Source organism: Phyllostomus discolor, chromosome 9 (genome assembly GCF_004126475.2).
Source record: "Phyllostomus discolor isolate MPI-MPIP mPhyDis1 chromosome 9, mPhyDis1.pri.v3, whole genome shotgun sequence".
Lineage (NCBI taxonomy): Eukaryota > Metazoa > Chordata > Mammalia > Chiroptera > Phyllostomidae > Phyllostomus > Phyllostomus discolor.
In genome coordinates, this window is record NC_040911.2 from 77,757,104 (window position 1) to 77,780,370 (window position 23,267).

The 23,267-nt window shown below is 38.3% G+C and overlaps 1 protein-coding gene across 1 annotated transcript in view; it reads left to right on the forward strand.

The window, feature by feature from the left end:
• Positions 1-6,586, forward strand: part of HAO1 (hydroxyacid oxidase 1) — a 54,561-nt gene extending 47,975 nt beyond the window's left edge. Inside the window, exons 6-8 of the mRNA XM_028524442.2 lie at positions 1,769-1,927; positions 2,056-2,125; positions 5,847-6,586. Coding sequence (XP_028380243.1) covers positions 1,769-1,927; positions 2,056-2,125; positions 5,847-5,917 — 300 coding nt within the window. The 3' untranslated portion in view covers positions 5,918-6,586. The remainder of the gene's footprint in view (positions 1-1,768; positions 1,928-2,055; positions 2,126-5,846) is intronic.
• Positions 6,587-23,267: the final 16,681 nt, after the last annotated feature.

Below are 23,267 nucleotides of genomic sequence, written 5' to 3' on the forward strand. Positions count from 1 at the left end.
CATGACATTGGAAATGTGTGTTGAACCCAAACTAGCTAATATTTTTCTTTGGTTCTGGTTTCAAATGGGGAAATATGCTTAATTATAGCTTGCATCATCCCTTGGAAATTGTAGCATTTATGTGTTGATGTAACTGGCCTGACTGTAAGAGGAGGACTATGTATAGGTAAAGGGGCACATGTAAATGGATCCAGAGCATGTTTGTCAAGTCAGAAAAGCCAAAAGGAAAAGGGGAAAATCACATTACTTGCCAAACATTTAGGGGCCGCATGCCAAATGTTGCCTTCACTTCCTCCAAATCTGTTCCCGGGGTTGGTCTTCAGCCTTTAACATAAAACTCTTTTAAAGTTGAGACTCTAAAATTTTAGGGGCGAAGTGGGAAAGCCTTTGAGTGATTTCAGCACAATTATTTTGAGGAAAACTACATTTGAATGTGTGGTAGCCTTTTCAGTGTGTGTTTTGAATGGGAATTGGATTTAATTTTAGACTTAAATATGTTGTTATGAATGTGACTAATTTCTACAGATTTTGACCTATGGATCACCTTGCAATTGCTTTCCTTCTCAAGTGCAAAGATTTACATCAAAGTAGCCGACTGTGTCAGCTATTAGCTATTAACTATATTGGCTATTAGCCAACTATCTTTACTATTGCCATGTGATGGTATAAAACAAGATTCCAAACTCAGTGATTTAAATCAGCAGTAATTTATTTCCTTGAAACTCTGTGTGAACTGGAGGTCTGCTGGTATGGACTTGGTTCTGGTTAGGTGGCTGTGCTCCCAGTTTCAGGTCCAGCTGGGCTTGGCTAGGCTGGCTGTGCTTCCTGACTATTTATCCTGGGGCCCAGCTAAAGGGGAAGCATTGCCCAGGGATTCTCCTCTCATGGCACACAGCACAGGTACAAGAGAAAGTTGAGACCCATGACACTCTGCCACCTCTGCTCATGTTATTGGCCAAAGGATATTGCAGGGCCAAGGTGAATGTCAAGGACTGGGCAAGTGCACTTTTTTAAAAGCAGGAAACTACAAAGTTGCTTTGAAAAATAAGTGGGTTTAGAGTGGTGTGAACAATGATGCAAAATATCAGATCAACCTCTGTGAGGATCTTGTGTTTTCAAGTGATGATAAAAGCCCACCCTCCATTGCCAAAGAAGATGAGGGCTTTCAAGGTGCACATGGTCAAATTCCTTTAAAACAAGAGAAGTATTTTCATGGAGAGTTCTCTAATGTATGGCTGGAGGCAAAGTATGTTGGACAGGGAAATCAGAGACTAAGTTTTTCACCTAGCCATATTTGTATTTTTATACATCACTGCTTCTACTCCCATCTGAGCATGAATGTTATCAATTGACTGTCCATGAATAAATAATGTTCAGAATAATTTATATGAGCAAGATACTTAATTTACCTTTATGTATCTTATAAAGAATAGCTATAAAAGGTCATCAAGTATTTTGAAACTGTGTTTATATATTTTTTTAAATCATGATCTTTGTATTTGAATATCAGGAACAGAAAAAATATCATGAACCCTGAAAGAAAAATAAGCCACTTCATTCCAAGTTTATTTTTTTGGTGTTTTATTCCCTAGCATGTGCACCTTTTTTTTCTTTTTAAATTTCAGGAGCGATTTACTGGTGATTATAAATCTACCTACCTTGTTTTACTCTGAGCCCTAGTCAGATGGTCAGTGGGCTGTGGAGGCTGAGTTGGATAACAATTTTTCATGCAGAGTGTCATCACATTATTGATCTCCTCTTTCTGCAGATTGATGCTCTGCCAGAAATTGTGGAGGCCGTGGAAGGGAAGGTAGAAGTCTTCCTGGATGGGGGTGTTCGGAAAGGCACTGATGTGCTGAAAGCTCTGGCCCTGGGAGCCAAGGCTGTGTTTGTGGGGAGACCCATCATCTGGGGCTTGGCTTCCCAGGTAATTGGAAGATAAATAAATAAATAAATAAATAAATAAAACAAAGGGAGATAACTCAACAGTGAAATGAATACATGAAACAAGACAGAATGACTTAACTAAAAGATCTGTATGTTTCACTTGCTTAGGGAGAGAAAGGTGTTCAAGATGTCCTGGAGATACTAAAGGAAGAATTCTGGCTGGCCATGGCTCTGAGTGGTAAGACCTGTCATCACAATTGACAACTTTCTTCTCCTCCATTAAGCCATGCTCCTTGGTGGAGAGAAGTAAATTTGAGGGGGGAAGAAGATGGAATCATTTGGATGGGTACCTTAAGGGTGAATGCTACATCATACTCTTCCTTTTTTGTAACACATGAGCCATAAATGTAACTGGTTAGTCAATACCTCTACTTAGGTATCTCAGACTCTACCTGTTTAAAATTAAACTGCTAGCTTTTCCTATTAAACCTGTTTTACCTGCAGATTCTCCAATCTCAGTTCATGTTCACCCTGTTGTTTCAGGTGCTCAGATAAAAAATCCCGAGTCATTCTTGACTTTTGTTTTTCCTCACACCCTTATATCCACAGAGGCTCCATCTGCAAAAAAAAGATTCAGAATCTGATCTCACCTATCACCTCCACTGCCATCACTCTGGCCAGAGCCATCCTCATCTCTCTTTACTTTGAATATTATGATAGTCTGTGTACCCTTCCCATCATCTCTTTTCCCTCAGGTATTACTGTCTACCCTTACCTACCTCCTCCTCCCAGCCCATTCAGCACTATATCTTACACATTATTTCAGATCATGTCACTCTTCTGGTCAGAATCCTCAAACAGCTCTGGGTTTACTCAGAGTAAATGCCAAAGTGCTGGCAATGGTGTGCAAGGCCTTATGTGGTTTGACCTCTGTCGCTCCTATGACCTCAACTGCTACTGTCACCATCACTTATTCCATTTATCTCCCTGCTATTCCTTGACTATGCCAGACATGTTTTAGTTGTAGGGCTCTCTCCCCAGAAATCTACATGGTTAATTCCCTGACATCTTTCAAGTCACACCTGAATTGCACTTCCTCAAATGGTTTCATCCTGACCACCCTGTTTGAAATACAATTTGTCCTCCATCCACCCACTAAACTTCCAATTTTCTTTTCCTATTATTTTTTAATATATTTTATTGATTTTGCTATTACAGTTGTCCCATTTCCCCCCCTTCACTCCCCTCTGCCCTGCACACCCCCTCCCACACATATTCCCCTCCCCCCTCACTTTAATTCATGTCCATGGGTTGTACATATAAGTTCTTTGGCTTCTACATTTCCTATACTATTCTTAACCTCCCCCTGTCTATTTTCTATTTACTATTTATGCTACTTATTCTCTGTACCTTTTCCCTTTCTCTCCCCCTCCCACTCCCCTGTTGATAACCCTCCATGTGATCTCCATTTCTGTGGTTCTGTTCCTGTTCTAGTTGTTTGGTTAGTTTGCTTTTGTTTTTGTTTTAGGTGTGGTTGTTAATAATTGTGAGTTTGCTGTCATTTTACTGTTCATGTTTTTTATCTTCTTTTTCTTAGATAAGTCCCTTTAACATTTCATAAAATAAGGACTTGGTGATGATGAACTCCTTTAACTTGACCTTATCTGAGAAGTACTTTATCTGCCCTTTCATTCCAAATGAAAGCTTTGCTAGATAGAGCAATCTTGGATGTAGGTCCTTGCCTTTTATGACTTAGAATCCTTCTTTCCAGTCCCTTCTTGCCTACAAAGTCTCTTTTGAGAAATCAGCTGACAGTCTGATGGGAACTCCTTTATAGGTGACTGTCTTCTTTTTTCTTGCTGCTTCTAAGATTCTCTCCTTATTTTTAATCTTGGGTGATGTAATTATGATGTGCCTTAGTGTGTTCCTCCTTGGGTTCAACTTCTTTAGGACTCTCTGAGCTTCCTGGACTTCCTGGAAGTCTATTTCCTTTGCCAGATTAAGGAAGTTCTCCTTTATTATTTGTTCAAATAACTTTTCCACTTGTTGCTCTTCCTCTTCCCCTTCTGGTACCCCTATAATTCAGATGTTGGGACATTTAAAGATGTCCTGGAGGTTCCTAAGCCTTTCCTCATGTTTTTGAGTTCTTGTTTCTTCATTCTTTTCTCATTGGATATTTCTTTTTTCCTACTGGTCCACCCCATTGATTTGAGTCCCAGTTTCCTTCCCATCACTATCGGTTCTCTGCACTTTTTCCTTTATTTCACTTCATTTTTTTTCATCTAAATTGTGACCAAATTCAACCAATTCTGTGAGCATCCTGATCACCAGTGTTTTGGACTGTGCATCTGATAGGTTGACTATCTCTTTGACACTTAGTTGTATTTTTTCTGGAACTTCAATCTGTTCTTTCATTTGGGCCACTTTTTTTTTTGTCTTGATGCACCTCTAATGCATGAGGAGTAGAGCCCTAGGTGCTCACCTGGAAGGGGTAACCCACATTGCTTTGCTGTGATGCAGTATGTGGGGAAGGGGTCCAAGAGGGGACAGTGATACTTGCTCTGCTCTCTGCTGGATTTCAGTCACTTGCCCTGCTTCCCACAAGCAAATTGGACCCTTCTGGTGCTGATTCCTGGGTGGGTTGGCCTGTGTATGATCTAAGACCCTATGAATCTATCCAACAAACTCTCCTGTGAGGCTGGGAGTTTTTCCTGCTTCTGCTTCAACCCCCACAGGTGTTTTCAATCGGCGATTTAAGCCTGTGTTTCCCCACACTGGAGCTCTGGGTTACATGATCTGACTTGCTCCCCAATTGTTCCTCCCAGTTTATCTGTGCACAATTGTGGGACCACCCTCTCCACCAGCTGCTGCTGTAGCCTTGCTGGCCAGCTGCAGCCTTGCACACCACCCCACTCTACAATCCAGTGCTGGATCTGCCAGCTGCAACCTTGTTGGCCCTGGTCATCCAGCCACCACCTTGCTGCAAGTCCTCTCCATGCGCTGGTCTTCACACCTCCTACCTGTCTGGATGAGTGTATCTTCTTTAACTCCTTGGTTGTCAGACTTCCATACAGTTAGATTTTCTGTTAGTTGTGGTTGTTTTTTGTTTTAAAATTGTTATTGTCCTACTTTTGGTTGTGTGAGGAGGCACAGCGTGTCTACCTACGCCTCCACCTTGGCCAGACGTTCCCTATTATTATTTCATCATTTTACCATAGCACCTCTCACCTTCTACAGATCATCTGTCATATGCTTTACTTTTTAAATTATGTGCATTATGTATTATCTCTTTCCTTTCTAGAATATAAGAGGCTTGGGGCAGGGATCTTGGTCTGTTGTCTTCACTGCAGTGTTTCTAGTGTCTAGAGCAGTGCCTGACACATAAACAGCATTTGCAGAATGAATGAATGAATAAATAAGCACCATTATTACTAGTAACTGTTTTGAATTTTATTCAGATGGACCACTAGATGCAAAGAATAATCTTGAGTTAATTATCAACTCCCCCGCTTTTGAAGGTAATGAGGGTTTCTTGCTCTGTGATCCATGTCACCCAGATTGTCCCCATGGAATAGAATGCCCAGGATCCACAGTCGGCTCACTACTGTGCGGAGCCTGTGTGGACACAGCCTGTGTGAGAAGAATGCTGTTCTGTGAATCCTCACTACGCATTTTTAATTTGCTACAGACATATCCTAAAAGAGAGCTTTCAGCCACCAGCTCTCTATTAAATGTGGCAGAAAGAATACACTCTTTGTGTTAATAAAAATATGTGCCAGTCATTTTGTGTTAAGGACTGTTTAGGTAATAAAAATGGTCTCATGCCACATAAGATTTGGCAGGCCTACCGTGAATCATAAACCTTACATTTGTCAAGTTTTACATTCCTTGGGAAAACGATTACCTGCCTGATTATTATTGCATTCATTTCATATTAAATGTATGCATTATTTTTTCAGGGTGCCAGAATGTGAAAGTCATCGACAAGACATTGGTGAGGAAAAATCCTTTGGCCCTTTCCAAGATCTGACAGTGCACAATATTTTCCCATCTGTATTATTTTTTTTTCAGCATGTATTACTTGACAAAGAGACACTGTGCAGAGGGTGACCACAGTCTGCAATTCCCCACTTCGATACAAAGGGTGTCGTTCTTCTCCAACAAAATAGCAATCCCTTTTAGTTCATTGCTTTTGACTTTTCAATGGGTGTCCTAGGAACTTTTTAGAAAGAAATGGACTTGCATCCTGGAAATATATTAACAGTTAAAAAGAAAACATTGGAAATGTGTTTAGAGAACGTCATCTTTTGGCAGGCTAAAGTGCTGAAAAACAAAAGATACCCTTTGGTCAAATTGGAGGTAGCTAATGCTGAGGTGAAAAGATAATGATTTCACTGTTTATTAACCAGCATTGTGTCTAGATTTCCTTAAAACAATGTTCTTAAATTATAAGCTCAGGTTCAAAAGCATGGACATGCCAGGCAAAAATGGGAGACTTGGATTCCTACCACAGAGTACATAGCACTTGACTGAATTGTGATGAGTTGGTGGTAATTTGTGATTTTCTAGATACTGTGTAACACCTTGATCTATGTTATTTCTTTGAATGTGGTTTTCCATTCAGGTCTTTAGTGTCTGAATATTTTGTGATATACTTTGCTTTTAACCAGAAAGAAATAAAGTATTAGCTGGAAAAGAATGTATCTGGTCCATTTGTAACAATATGGAATTCAACCATTTCAACCTCTGAATGCTAATTAGCTCCTTGTTCCCCCAGGCATACCCCATTAATTTTCATACCTCCTAGTTCCTCTTCTTTATTCTTTATTCTTTTTGCTTCTTTCCATTAACAGCCATGTGCAGAGGCAGCGACATTATTTGTGTGGGTCACACCCAATGAAGATGCCAGCCCCTTGTTCAAAAAGGGGGAAAGACCTTTTTTTCCTTTCTTTCACAGTTTCTCTTTTATTTGCTATTCAAAGTCATTCACAGGGCAAGTGACCCTCACAAGTACCTGAACCACCCTGTGACAAGCCCCTCGCTCTTCTGTGCCCAGGTTGAGGACCCATGGGGTGGAGGGTGGCCTAGCACTGAGCAGGTGGGTGAGCCAGCAGCCAAGAACTCTTCTAGAGAAGGTAGGGAGGTAGTGGGAGATGAGAAAATTTGTGATTCTAGGCTCCAAGCCCCCTTTAGCCTTTCCCTATAAAACATGAACTCAAAAATGGAATTAGTAAGGATTTCAAGCCAATAACCACAGAAGGTTAAACCCAAGCAAGAAGCCCCTTCTGAGTGTGGGGTCCTGTTCAATGTCACTGGTCGCATGTCCATTGTGCCCTGGTCACGTGACTTTTAGATTTATTCCCAAACCAGTCATATGATAGATTGTATGTGAACTTGATAGCCAGTGTAATTTGGAGTTGATTTTTCACCATCTCCCTGTTGTTCAACCACTGTGAAATATTGAGTGAAACAATTGCAAAAAACACCACCTTAAAACCAGATTGTTATATTTTATTTTATTGTTTAATTATTAAGGGTTTCTCTCTGTGTCTCCCGGTCTCTCCTCCCTCTTGCTCCCTCTTTCTTTCTTTAAATGCTAGGGACTTCCGAAATACTATGATGGACACACAAATTGATCTTTTATTCTGAAATTATATTTAATTTTCCTTCTGATAAAGAAGAATCATTTATCCCTGGCCTGGTAGTTTGGTCAGAGCATTGTCCACATATGCCAAAGTTGCAGGTTTGATCCCTGGTCAGGGCACATATAAGAATCAACCAATAAATGTATAGATAAGTGGAACAACAAATCAAAGTATTATGCATAGTGAAGTAAGCCAGTCAGAGAAACACAAATACCATATGATTTCACTTACATGTGGAATTTAATAAACAAAATAAACAAACAAAATAGAAATAGACTCAGATACAGAGAACAGACTGACAGCTGTCAGAGGGGAGAAGTGTTGAGGGGACTAGATGAAAAAGGTGAAGGGAATGAGCCCCCAAAACCCTCATAGATATAGACAATAGTATGGTGATTACCAGAGGGAAAAATGACAGAGGGAAAGAATGATGGGGGCAGGTAGAAGAGGGTAAAGGGGGGATAAATGGTGATGGAAGGAGACCTGACTTTGCATGTTGAGCACACAATACAACACAATACAGATGATGCATTATAGAATTGTACACTTGAAATCTATATAATTTTATTAACTAATGTGACCCCCAAAAGTTCAATTAAAATGTTAAAAAGTCAGATTTACTAAGCAGATCACATAATGCAGAGGCTATTATATGTGAGACATGCCCCACCTACAAAGGCCAACCTCTCTTTAGTTGATTAACTCTTTTTGTTGAATTTTATTTCTTATTAAGGCATAAACTGCTTACAGAGAGGTGTGTAAAGCACTCAGAACTAACTGTACGGGTGGATGCATTTTACATGTGGACCCACAGAACTGCTGCCACCCAAATCAAGATCTAGAACATTTTCAACATCCCCCAAAGTAACCCTGTACCAGAAGTAAACTTATGCTAAGTTCCATTGCTATTGATTAGCTTCAGCTGTTTTTGAACCATATAGCATATATTTTTGCTTTTGGTTGCTTCTGCACAATGCATGTGAAGTCCATTCATGTTGTTGAGTATACCAGTAGTTCTGTTTATTGACATATAGTGGTTCACTGTATGAATATGCCTCAATTTATCCATTTTCTTATTGTTATATGTTTGGATTGTTTGTAATTTTTCTACTAGAAGCCAATCCAACTAATTTTTGTGAAAACGCAAGTCATGTTATGTTCTTTTTTTTTTTATCCTCACCCAAGGACATGCCCATTAACCTTAGAAGAGGGAAAGGGAGGTAGAGATCTAGGAAGAGAAACATTGATGTGAGAGATAAACATTGATTGGTTGCCTCTCTTACACACCCCAGCTGGGAATAGAACCCACAACCTGGGCATGTGCTCTGATTGTGAATCAAACCTGCTACTTTTCAATTTACAGGATGACACTCCAACCAAGTGAGCCACACTGGCCATGTCTGCAAGTTGTGTTATGTTGTGATTTTCAAGAAAAACTGGTAGATATCTATATTGTTAAGACTTTAAATGTTGGAGAATATTTCACATTTTGGACACTGAGCAGGCCATATTAAATATGGTTGTTGCCCATGTCTAGCCCATGAGTCACAAGTTCCCCATGTCTGTAACATCTTGGTCTCACAGATGTTTCTCTCATGGCTAAAATCATTCTTACGTGGTTCCATAGAATCATGTCTGAGACATGCAGCAGTGATGGGTGACTGCCCACAGAATTTGCCATAATCTCTTCTGTTTAAGCTTGTTTATATTCTGCTACCTGGAAGAATGTGGGTGTGAAATAAACTTCCTCTCTCCATCGGGTCTGGGGAGCCCAGGTTCCCAGTCCTGGAGGAATGAACCAAATGGTATTGATACTACTTAGCATGTAGTTTGCAAACTGCATCTTTGTCCTTGCTGTGTTATTCATTCGTTTGTTTATCTTGCCAAAACATTGGAGTTTGTGAAACAGCTTTAGAGGGATGTGCTCATTAGTATAACATGAAAGGAAGTTGTGGCTTGTTCTCAAACAGGGAGAAAAGACTTTTCATTGTAAAATTTACAATTTATTTACTGTCTGATCGACTGCACTGCATATCAGTTGCATAGCAACAAAAACAAAGTTTGCCTGTTTAGGAAAGTCTGAAGGTTTCTTATAACATAAAGATAGAAGATGTTTTCTGAATTTCCATTTCCTTCAGTGTGTACTCTGTCACATGCCAATTATAGAACGACATCAGGATGAGAGTTTATTTTAGGTAATATAAATGTTAACCCAAATGACAGAAGCTATTATTATGCATTTATGTGATGGAAATGCTTATCTGTTTTAAAAGATGCAATTTCCTGTCCCTATCCAAACCTAACTTGAGCAATAGTTATCTTTTTTTTCTCTAATGGGGTTGCCCAGAATTGGTTGGAGAAATAAGAAATCCTTATTTTTATTCAGTTTTCAGTTTCTTTACTGAAATTTTTCTGAATATTATTTTAGATAATGAGCATAGGTTCAACTGAAAATTTTCCAGGATCTTCTGAAAATGAAGAGTTGCGTTACCCTGAATGATGCCAAAACAAGGGCTGGAATTCAAGTGAGCAATAAATTTGATTTTGCTTGTTCCTTTGATTTAGCATCATTGGGGAAAAGATTCTGGCTTGGTTTCCTGCCTGTATTTTCTGGTTAGATCATTCATCCTGAAAGCTGATTTTTTATCCCATTATGGTCAAACTCCTAGTCTGTTCCTAACAGTGGGATCTTCATATTGATAGAGTCATTTATGGTAATGTCCTTCACTGCTAACCTCACTGAGTAGATGTGAAGACCAACCCTCCTGAAAGCAATGGGTGAGGGTTCTGGAGATGTGATAGACAAGCTGGTAAACCATTAATTCCCCTTATGACCATTGGATTCTCAGCTGTGAAATGATGAGGACAGAGCATGGTGAAATATCTGAGAATATATCATGAATTATAAATCAACATTTAAAGTATTATTGATAATAATTATTACCAGGAAAGATAATGTAATAAGCTCCATTATGTATTTTGTTTTTATTTGATTTATTTAAAAATAACTTTTTAATAAAACTGGTTAAAAAATTCAAACAACTCACATAGTAAAAATAAAAATCACCACAGATTTTCCTACATAGAGATCATTGTTATTTGTATTAGTTGAATACCACTTCAGATACTGCTATATATGTGTAATAAATACCATCTGGATATAGAGATAGAAGTGGCTTTACTGAAATAAACCTATACATTAAATGTTACATTTAAGTAAAACATAGAGTTTAGTTTTACTTGAATTTAGTAGAAGAGAAAGTAGGGTTAAAAGCACTTATGCCCTATATCTAAAAAATTATGAAAAACTTGACTGGTTAGAGTAATTATTTCTTTCTGGCACATGCTTGTGTCAATTTTAGACAGTATCAATTCACTCATTGTTATACAAAATAAAGAAATTCACCTCTTATCCCCATTCTTCCTTCCTATTTCCTCCCCTTCTATCCCAATTTTGTAAATATGTTATTATTTTTATATCATCAAAGTATTAAACATTTTCCATAACAATAATTTCTAAAATTATTTACTATTAGTTTCCATTGAAATGGTTCAGTACTTATTGTAATCTTCATAGCTTCTCCATTCCCTGATGAACTCTAATTCCCTTCTTCCTGGTTTCCTGAATTTCATATGTAAATAGTACTTTTGAGAATAGCAGTATCCCTTGAGTTTGTGTGTGTTTTAAAATCTGCCTGATGCTTTTGTATTAAAATGATAAGTTAGATGAGTATGATATTGTTGGGTCACCCTTTCTGCAGACATTTGGGAATGCTTCTGCCTTGAATTGGATGTGGAGAAGTTGAGACTTGCCTGCTTTCCTCTCCTGTTGTTAATTGAACCCCACTCCACCCTGATATCTGAAATTTCTTTTTTTTATCTCTGAATTCATGAAAATGTATTTCTTTTTTTACTTTTTTATTTTTTCTAATCATTGTTCAAATAGAGTTTTCTCCTTTTTACTCCCAATCCAGTCCCTCCTCCCACCCCTCCCCACTTGCCTCCCATTACCACCCTCCCCTTAGTTTATGACCATGTGTCCTTTAAGTTTGTTCCTGTGAACCCTTCCCACTGTCCCCTTAAATTCCCTCTACTCTCTTCTGTGGGCACTGTCAGCCTGGCCTCTATTTCAGTGTCTTTGGTTACATTTTGTTTGTTTCTTTGTTTTGTTATTTAGGTTCCTGTTAAAGGTGAGATCATATGGTATTTGTCTTTCACTGTCTGGCTTGTTTCGCTTAGCATAATGTTTTCCAGCTCCATACACGCTGTTGCAAAGGGTAGGAGCTCCTTCTTTCTTTCTGCTGCATAGAATTCCATTGTGTAAATGTACCATAGTTTTTTGATCCATTCATTTACTGATGGGCATCTTGGCTGCTTCCAGCATCTAGCTATTGTAAATTGTGCTGCTATGAACATTGGGATGCATAGGTTCTTTTGAATTGGTGTTTTAGTATTCTTAGGATAGAGCCCCAGCAGTGGAATTGCAGGGTCAAAAGGCAGATCCATTTTTAGTTTTCTGAGGGAGTTCCATACTGCTTTCCATAGTGGTTGTACCACTCTGCAGTCCAACTAGCAGTGCACTAGGGACCCCTTTTCTCCACAACCTCTCCAACACTTGTTGTTTGTTGCTTTGTTTATGATGGCCATTCTGTCTGATGTGAAGTGGTATATCATTGTGCTTTTAATTTGCATTTCTCTGATAGCTAGCGATATTGAACATCGTTTCATGTGTCTTTGGATTTTCTGTATGTCCTCCTTGGAGAAGTGTCTGTTCAAGTCCTTTGCCCACTTTTTAATTGGATTCCTTGTCTTCTTAGAGTGCAGTCGTGTACGTTCTTTATATATTTTGGAGATTAAACCCTTGTCTGAGATATCATTGGCAAATATGTTTTCCCATACAGTTGGTTCTCTTTTAATTTTGATACTGTTTTCTTTAGCTGTGCAGAAGCTTTTAATTTTGATGAGATCCCATTTGTTTATTCTTTCCTTTATGTCCCTTGCTCTAGGGGACAAGTCAATAAAAAAGTTTCTGCGTGAAATATCTGAGATTTTCCTACCTGCGTTCTCCTGTAGGACTTTAATGGTGTCACGTTTTATATTTAAGTCTTTTATCCACCTTGAATTTATTTTTGTATATGGTGTAAGTTGGTGCTCAAGTTTCATTTTTTTGCACGTGGCTGTCCAGTTCTCCCAACACCATTTGTTGAAGAGGCTATTTTTACTCCATTCTTTGTTGCTGCCTCCTTTTTCAAATATTAATTGACCATAGAGACTTGGGCTTATTTCTGGGCTCTCTGTTCTGCTCCATTGGTTTATGTGCCTGTTTTTATGCCAGTACCAGGCTGTTTTGATTACAGTGGCCTTGTAGTATAGTTTAGTGTCAGGTATTGTGATCCCTCCTACTTTGCTCTTCTTTCTCAAAATTGCAGCAGCTATTCGGGGTTGTTTATGATTCCATATAAATTTTTGAAGTGTTTGTTCTATGTCTGTGAAATATGCCATTGGTACTTTAATAGGAATTGCATTGAATGTGTAAATTGCTTTGGGTAGTATGGGCATATTGATGATATTAATTCTTCCAATCCATGAACACAGTATATGTTTCCATTTGTTTGTGTCTTCCTTGATTTCTTTCTTCAGTGTTGTGTAGTTTTCTGAATACAGGTCTTTTACCTCTTTGGTTAGGTTTATTCCTAGATATTTTATTTTTCTTTTTGCTATTTCAAATGGGATTTTTTCCTTGATCTCTGCTTCTGCTGTTTCATTGTTGGTGTACAGAAATGCCTTTGGTTTCGGAATATTGACTTTGTATCCCACTGTTTTGCCAAATTCATTCATTAGGTCAAGCAGTTTTTTGGTAGAGTCTATAGGATTTTCTATGTATACTATCATGTCATCTGCAAACAGTGACAGTTTTGTTTCCTCCTTTCTGATTTGGATGCCTTTTATTTCTTTTTCTTGTCTGATCGCTGTGGCTAGAACTCCCAGTACTATATTGAATAGAAGTGGTGAAAGTGGACAGCCTTGTCTTGTTCCTGATCTTAGTGGAAAAGATTTTAATTTTTGCCCATTGAGTATGATGCTGGCTGAAGGTCTCTCATATGTGGCCTTTATTATGTTGAGGAATGCTCCCTCTATTCCCACTTTCCTGAGTGTTTTTATCATGGATGGGTGCTGTACCTTATCAAATGCTTTTTCTGCATCAATTGATATGATCATGTGGTTTTTGTCTTTGCTTTTGTTTATGTGATGTATTACATTTACTGACTTGTGAATATTGAACCATCCTTGCATCCCTGGAATGAATCCCACTTGGTCATGGTGTATGATCTTTTTAATGTATTGTTGGATGCGGTTTGCCAGTATTTTGTTGAGGATTTTAGCATCAATGTTCATCAGTGATATTGGCCTGATGTTTTCTTTCTTTGTTGTGTCTTTATCTGGTTTTGGAATTAGGATGATGTTGGCCTCATAAAAAGAGTTTGGGAGACTCCCATCTTTTTGGATTCTTTGGAATAGCCTGTGAAGGATAGGGGTTAGCTCTTCCTTAAATGCTTTGTAGAATTCTCCTGTGAAACCATCTGGTCCCGGGCTTTTGTGTGTTGGGAGTGTTTTGATTACTGCTTCAATTTCTTTTTTTGTTATTGGTCTGTTCAGGCTTTCTGCTTCTTTTCCATTGAGTTTTGGAAGATTATATTTTTCTAGAAATTTGTCCATTTCACCTAGGTTTTCAAATTTCTTGGCACACAGTTCTTTGTAGTAATTTCTTACAATCCTTTGTATTTCTGTGCTATCTGTTGTAATCTCTCCTCTTTCATTTCTGATTGTGTTTATTTGGGTCTTCTCTCTTTTTTTCTTGATGAGTCTGCTTAAAGGCTTGTTGATTTTCTTTATCTTTTCAAAGAACCAGCTCTTGGATTCATTGATCCTTAGAATTGTGTTTTTAGTCTCTATGTCTTTTAATTCTGCTCTGATCTTGGTTATTTCCTTCCTTGTGCTTGCTCTGTGCTGTCTTTGTTGTTGTTCCTCGAGTTCTTGTAGATGTAGGGTTAGGTGGTTTGTTTGAAATGTTTCTAACTTTTTTAGATGGGCCTGTATCGCTATGAACATCCCTCTCAGGACTGCCTTGGCTGTGTCCCATAAGTTTTGGGTTGTTGTGAGTTCATTTTCATTTGTTTCCAGAAACCTTTTGATTTCTTCCCTAATATCATTCTTGACCCATCCATTGTTTAATAGTATGCTATTTAATCTCCATGATTTTGAGTGTTGTTGGTTTTTTTCCTTCGGGTTGGTTTCTAGCTTCAGTCCCTTGTAGTCTGAGAAAATGCTTGGTATGATTTCAATTTTCTTGAAATTGTTGAGGCTTTTTTTGTGTCCTATCATGTGGTCTATCTTTGAGAATGTTCCGTGTACATTTGAAAAGAATGTATATTTAGCTTCTTTTGGATGGAGGGCTCTGTATATATCAGTAAAGCCCATTTCCTCAAGGGTATTGTTCAATGCCACAATATCTTTGTTGATATTTTGTTTAGAAGATCTGTCCATTTTTGACATGGGGTGTTAAAATCTCCCACTATAATTGTGTTGCTGTCCATATCTTTCTTGAAGTCTTCTAAGTTTTTCTTTATGTATTTGGGTGCTCCTATGTTAGGTGCACATATATTTACAATATTTATGTCTTCTTGATGTATTCTTCCCTTGAGTATTATGAAGTGACCTTCTGGGTCTCTCTTTATGGACCTTTTTTGGAAGTCTATTTTGTCTGATATAAGTATTGCTACCCCAGCTTTTTTTTCCTGTCCATTTGCTTGGAAGATTTGTTTCCACCCCTTCAATTTCAGCCTGTGCATGTCTTTTATCCTGAGGTGGGTCTCTTGTAGGCAGCAGATATGTGGGTCATTTTTTCTTATCCATTCAGCTATTCTGTGTCTTTTGATTGGAGCATTTAATCCATTTATGTTTAAGGTTATTATTGATAGGTACTTACTCATTGTCTTTTATGTACATGTGTTCCCTTCTCTCTCTCTCTCTTTCTCTCTCTTTTCCTTCCCTTTCTTAAAGCAGTCTCTTTAGGATCTCTTGCAGAGCTGATTTGGTCGAGGTGTATTCTTTTAGACTTCTTTTGTCTGGGAAGCTTCTTATTTGGCCTTCTATCTTGATCGAGAGCCTTGCTGGATATAGTAGCCTTGGTTGCAGACCTCTGGTTCTCATTACTTGGAGTATTTCTTGCCATTCTCTTCTGGCTTGAAGTGTTTCCATTGAGAAGTCAGCTGTTAGCCTTATTGGGGCTCCCTTGTATGTTATTTCCTTCTTCTCCCTTGCTGCCTTTAAGATTCTCTCTTTATCTTGAAATTTTGCCATTTTAATTATGATGTGTCCTGAGGTGGGCCTCTTTGGGTTTCTCTTGATTGGGACTCTCTGTGTTTCCTGGATTTGTGTGACTTTTTCTCTCATCAAATTAGGGAAGTTTTCCTTCATTACTTGTTCAACTAGGTTTTCAATCCCTTGCTCTTCTTCTTCTCCTCCTGGTATCCCTATTATATGGATATTATTACGTTTCATATTGTCTTGCATTTCTCTTAATCCCTCTTCATTCTTTCTGAGCCTCTTTTCCTTTTCTTGCTCTTTCTGGATGTTTTCTACTTTGTCCTCCAGCTCGCTAATCCTATCTTCTGCTTCATCGATCCTGCTTTTCATTCCTTCTACTGTGTTCTTCAGTTCAGAAATTGTATTCTTCATTTCCTCTTGACCTTTGTTGAGAGTTTCTATTTCCTTTTTCATGTTTATATAGTTTGCAGTGAGATTGATGTAGTTTCCCTCTAATTTCTGAAAGCTCAATGTGAGTTCATTTAACTTCCTGGTGATCATTATTTTGAACTCACTATCTGATAGTTGAGTTGCTTCTATTTCATTTAGCATTTTTCCTGAGGCTTCCTCGTTTCCTTTCAGTTGGGGGTTGTTTCTTTGTTTTCTTATTGTTCATGTGTTTCTTCTTTTTTCTTCTTGTTTGTTGATTTGATCTGTTCTGGTTCCCTGTAATTATGGTGTGAACTTCTGTGGTAGAATATTTGTGAGATTCCATGGTGCAATCTCCTTCGTATATCCTGGTGTTCACAGCTTCCCCCTACTCTCTTGTTGGTTTCTAACTGGCCAGACCAGTTTTTCTGATCTTGCTGGCTTCAGCTGGCTGAGGGAACTTTGAAATGCTTCTCTCTTTCCCAGCCCAAATCTCAGCAAGTCTGTCAGGTACCCTGGGCACTCCCGAGCACACTGACTCTCTGGATCTCACTTCCACGTTCTTCCAGACTCTGGGGTCTTGCAGGGTTCCAGCTCTATGATCTCAGTAGGCATCCTCGACGTTTTGGGATTCACTGCGCCCTCCCTGGGAATCTTAAAGGGTGCGCCCCTCCCCCAAACTTTTGAAATTCGAGGTCTAGAATCACCCTAAGTGCCTCGCCATGACCCTTCCGGGTTCACAGGAGCACGAGACAGTCTTCCCCATGGTGCGCTAGCTGAGCCCTTTCCAGCTCCGTGTTCCCCGCCAAACCTCACTCCTACCGGGTGTTGGTGCCTTTCCCGGCTCCCCTGGTCGGGCTGGCTGGAAATTTCTGAGCCACTACTGTATGAACGCACCAAGCGCCACGTCCCTCCTGGGATCACGGCGTAATTCAGGCCTCCCTGTGGGCCACAAGCGCAGCGCGGCCCGACTCTGTGCTCTCCACCAATCTGCACTTCCACCGTGGGCTAGGGATGTGGGCGCTCTTCTAGGCTGCCCCTGGTCCTGTCAGCTAGAGGCCCTCACTTCTCCCAAGTCTCTGGGCGGGTGTTTATAGTCCCTGGGAGATTTTTTCCCAGTCCAACTGGCCAATCTGTTCCTTCTAGCAACACGTTCTCCCCTGGAGTTGCTCACCCCCCCCCGTATTCGGGGGAGGGAGCAGTGACTCCCCTCTCCCGGGAGCCCCGAGGCAGACCCAGGAGCACCAGGCCTGGAGATTGCACACCCCTAGTCCCCGCGCTGATCCCTGGGCCCCTTTTGTCCTGAAGCAGTCTCCTTACTGTCTGTTTTTTCCGTGATTGCAATAATTTTTGATGTCCTGCTTTCAAAAGTGATTCGGTAACCTAGTCCACTTGTTCTGTTTCTCCACAAATCCACGAGTTTCCCTCCTCTTCACAGAAGCCGAGAAAAACACTGCCTAGAGTAAAGCTGCCGTCTTCCTGAGAATCGAAAAAGTATTTCTTTATCTTTGAGTTTCAATATTTTCAGTGAAGTAATACTAAATATCACATGATTCACAATTTTAAAACAAACTATGCCTTTTATGTTGTTTTACTTTTAATTAAATATGAAAAAACCCAACTTAATCAACATATGTCTCATAAATAATCATTAATTTATATTTTTATATTTTATAACAGAGGCAATTATATTACAACATTGCCTCTATTTTTGTTTGGGGACTTTTTTTTTATTAAAACAAACATTTAAAGGTTCCAATTGTCCACATCAATGCTGCCCCATGAATTTTTTTGTGATGAAGAAAATACCTTATATCTGTGCTGTTCAATATAGTAGCCACTAGCTACATGTTGCTATTTAAATTAGTTTTAATTAATTTAAATTTAAGTAGCCTCATGTCCAATTTGTACTGTATGAATAGCACAGATCTAAATACTCAGAACAACCTTAGGCATTGAGTAAACTTTATTGAATAGACTCAAGTCCAACCTTGCTAAATGCCTATAATGGGCAAGTCACATAAAGTCTTTTCAATGTGGCTTTCCAATTTAAAACATAAAGTGTTATAGTAGCTCTCACCTGTAGAGTAAGAACATCCATTGCAGTAATAAATATAATAATGTTTTAAGTTATATGGAAGAAAATTCCTATATTGACCTACAGCAGCTTTGATTTTTTTTTTTCAGTTATGGTTTTTTGGAAGATGTCCCAAATTTTGTCTCAAATCTTGAGTTTATGGCCCAGTCCAGCCACTTAGTGGGCATTTCATCTTGAAAAAATAATCCCAAATCTTAATTTTTATCCTTTAGGAGGAATCATAATATCACTAATGTATGTAGTAATAAAATCAGATTTTTTGAAAACATTCACGTGAAGTAGATAATAGTTTTGCCCTAGTCCAGAATGTATTTTTGGTTCAAATATTAGTTGATATTGTAACCATGCTATCTAGTTTAAATATTAATGAATAATATTACTGATTTTTTGAGACTTTGTAAATAATAGCAATATATAATGTGTGTCATGACATGAACATCTTTGTTATAAGTAGTGAATTTTTAAAGTCACTAAAAACGCAGTCATGACTTCTAAAAATTTTGTTGATAATCTGTTAAATAAGGTTAAAATTCACCATTTCCAATACTCCCAACCACACACACATAAATCTATGACAAAAAAACCTGACATACCAACAAAAATATTTGAAAATTCATGCATTAGTAAACTACTAATCTACCAAAAAGGAAAAGAGGAATGATTTAGTTTGTGCAATTATTAAATATTCATGATTATGGGCAAGACAGTGTATATGAAAACTAGAATCTATAAATTTGAAAATGCAATCATTGGATCAACTGATGGTTTTAGCTACACAACTGCATAAACAATAAACAATTTGCCTACTTTCCATTAAATTGACCAGATGTTTTATTGTCATGTAAACACAACCTAAATGAAATCCACAGATTTCCTTGCAAACCAACCTTCCTTCCTTCCTTCCTTCCTTCCCCCTCCCTCCCACCTCCCTCCCTCTTTCCCTTTCTTTCTTTCTTTCTTTCTTTCTTTCTTTCTTTCTCTTTCTTTCCTTCTTTTCTTCCTTTCTTCCCTTCTTTCCTTCTTCCTCCCTCCCTCAGTCCCTCCCTCCCTCCCTTCCTATCTCCCTCCCTTCCTCTCTTTCTTTTCCTTCCTTCCTTCCTTCCTTCCTTCCTTCCTTCCTTCCTTCCTTCCTTCCTTCCTTCCTTCCCTTTTTTTTTTCCTAAATGTTTTTTGGCTAATCTTATTCCAGGTTTGCTAACAATTTATCCAGAATGATTTGATTGGCTTTCAACACTTTTGCTATCTCCTGTTCATCCTTTATTGGGCAGGAAAATGATTGAGAAGATGATGTAAGTGCAAGCAAATAAACACAGAAAGAAGGGTCTTTGGAAAACAAGACATTCCCCTCAGTCATTGGTCCCTTTTCCAGAAAGGAGTGGTTAGAAGGGAATAAGAGGTTAATGCCCAAACTGCTGCCCCATTTGAGATGCCTCATCCCAGGACTTCTGAATGAGACTTCTGCCCCATTCCACTAAATATCCCCAGCGTTAACACTCCTAATTCAAAAATTCTTTGAAGCTTCAGGTAAGTAAAAAGTAGCTAAGTATATTTTTAAAGTTAATTAAAAATGATTCATGATGAAGTAATAACAATTATTTAGTCTCTGATAATGTTCATTAATGTTGACATTCCTGTGGCATATCCAAACCTTGCTGATGGTGAAGGTTCACATGGTCCTCCAGTATTTTTTACTGTGCCTGATAGAAGGGAATGAGAGGTGAGAGAACTGCAACAACAACAAAATAAGATGCACATGGTGCAAGAACCCAACTCTGCATCAATTTCAGTGTACTTGATACACTGCTTTCCTTTGTGAGTTTTTGACTCTGTCAGAGGCAAAACATAAATCTGGTATTCTCAGAAGTCCAATCTAGTATAAGAGCCAACATGGTTTCCCTAATCTAGATTCATTTATATTTTTCCTCCCACTGAACTAAGGGTAAAGAATGAAACTGAGAAACAATAGACCCTGTTAAAAAATGCTCATAATCAAACCTTGTCTGCGATATTGAAGCAGTTCAGTAAAATGAGTGAGGAGAGGAGTGGAATTTTGTGGACATGACCTTTAATTTTCCAGAGGATGCCTAGATGCCACTAGATATTTCTCTGAGAATTAAGGTCCTGCCACGATGAATGCTGGAGTGAAAGCTGCTACCCAGGTGTTTGCAGTGCTGATAGGATCACTTCCTGTTAGGGCACACTGCTTTCTGCACTGCTTTGTGTTTTTTCAATATTTCCCTGAGGGAGGACAGAGTTCTGTTATTACTAACTGTAATACTTATGAATCCTCTCATATATTAACAAACATAATAGTGTCAAGAACAATAGAAAGAGTCTCCCTAAATTCTGTTCTGTCTACACATACAGCACTGCATCCAGTTCTGGCCATATTTAAGGAAAAGCAGCCACCGTGGTAAAGGTGCCTGGACATCAAGCAAAGCTTAAAGAGTGTACCACAGTCTAGGGATTGACTTGCAATGATCCTTACTTCCTTAGATGTGTTAAGTAAATATATTCATAAACTTATATTGTACAATGTCCAAGAACAAAAAAACCCATAAGGAAAAATTATGAGACAATAATACTAGTAGCTGGATTATAAAGTCCATGAAGGCAGAGAATCTGTGTTATTTTGTATTACCAGCACCTTACATAAAACATGTAGTTATTCAATAAATGTCTGATAAATTAATCAGTGAATTTTTGTCAGGAATATTAGAGTGTATATTTTAGAACTAACTCTGACATTTTATGTTTGGCATCAAATCTAGCAAATCCTTATTTATTTCAATTAAGAAAATTTAAAATCACAATATTTAATGGGAAATCCTCACTATTTTATACATGAGTATTTTTTTGCTCATAAAATGCTAAAGTTTTGTTTGATTTCAAAAACAGAAAAATGGGATATTATTATAATATTAAATGGTATAATTTTCTCAAGAACAGGTTTCATCACTTAAAAATTTCTTTGATTATATTTTTATAACAAATAACTACCAAACTGAGATTGGTAAATTGTAAAATGTCACCAAGCCACAGCATTTTAGAGTTCTTGGAATATGTTAGATCATGTGGCCAAATGTTACTCACGCGTATTCAGTGGGCAAGCCCTGTGATCCCTCCTCTGACAAATTGTCTCATGGCCACATTAAGTTGGGTGATGTGAATGTGCCACATCTCAGTCATGCAATAATTAGTTTCTAAAAAGTGGGGAGTAATTAATACTCCTTTAGTTCAGAGGAAAAAAAATTTGTTTAAGCATTCAAAACAATGTCCCATTCAGATTTCACAACTCACAGCAACAAAACACAACTTGACCACAGTTGAGCAGAGGAGGGTTTTTAGTATACCACTATATCATAGGAAGTGTCAGACCACCAAGCCACGGGGAGAACATGAATGTAGCTGGGCCTTGGGAAACGTGGATCTGGGGATGGGAAAGCAGCAAGGATTCATTTTGGTTTTTCCCCTTTGGTCTCCCAGAATGTTGGCTTTGTTGCTTTTTCACTACAGACCATCAAGTTCAACTTAGTGGGTCATATGGCTACCTGCAGATCCCTAGGTTCTCATCTCCTGGCTCTGTGACCCAGAAGAATTCATGCTCCTGTTCCAGCTTCCCTTAAGAGGACTGGAGAGAAGAACTCTAACTGAGTTACTTTTGCACCCCTTAACCAATCAAACATGGTCAGGGATAAAGGTACAATACAAATGTGGGGCTGCTATGAATCCCAGACATTGTTGTGGGGAGAAGAAGGAAGAGAAAGGGATTTTCTAGAAGTTTTTTTTTTTTTTTAAACTGGGAACAAAACAATAGGTGTTCCTTGTAGAAGCAATAAATGCTTTTTTAATGTAAGGATATCTCATGCAATGCTTGGGACATAGTTAACCTAAAAAATTATTTGCTGTTTATCTGCTATTCAAATTTAACTTGGCCCTTCACATTGTGTGTGTGCACTAAATTTGTGGGCCTCTTCACAAATTAATGTTTTCTGGTTATATATTTATATAAAAAGTTACATAGGAAACATATGAGTTCTTTGATCTTAGTCTTATAACATCTGAAGGGTACAGCATCACTTGGCAACTGGGAAATTCGATGCTGGCCAGGGAATTGCCTGGGATCCCACTGTGGGTAATGTCTTACTTTGTTTGTTTGACCACACATCAGTGATCCAGGACCAAACCGTCAGTTTAAGACCACAGAATGTTTGATGTCAAGTTTAATATATCGTTTCAAAGCTAGTATGTTCATTCTTGCAAATTCAACTTCTTGATTGCTTTATTGTTGAAGTGCATAAATTAATCATATGCATTTCAAGTTAAGTCTTGTGGCTTGTTAAGGCACATCTTACTATTAATTTATCTCATCTTAAATTAAAGAAATCTAATTACCTTTGCTACACCAGGTATTTTCCATAAACACTTCATGTATATCTACAATTAATAGAATAAAAAAAACTAAAGTTTGGTGGAAAGCAGTGTGAAATGCTAAAAACCCAGACTTTCCACCTCTAGTTTAGGAAATTGACACAGAAGGATTATGATTTACCCAAGATCAGTAGACTAAGAGCAGCAGAGCTGGAGATAATTGATAAAGTTTAATAAGAACATAAATTAAAGTTTAATGATAAACAAAGCTAAAACATCTTGTTTAGTACAAATTCCTGTTAGATTACTCCCCATCAATTTAAAGAGCATCTGTAGACTTCAGGTGATTAGTACTTGAAAAAATTATGAACTTTGAAGTGGTACATTTCTTTTTCCCACATAACAATACTAAAGGAACTGTATGAAGCAAGAGAGGTACAGTGGCCCCTTAAGACACAAAACATTCAAGGAAATTCTCCTCAGAGGAAATCACCTGGCATTGTGGAGGCCTCAAGCCAAAACCAATGTGT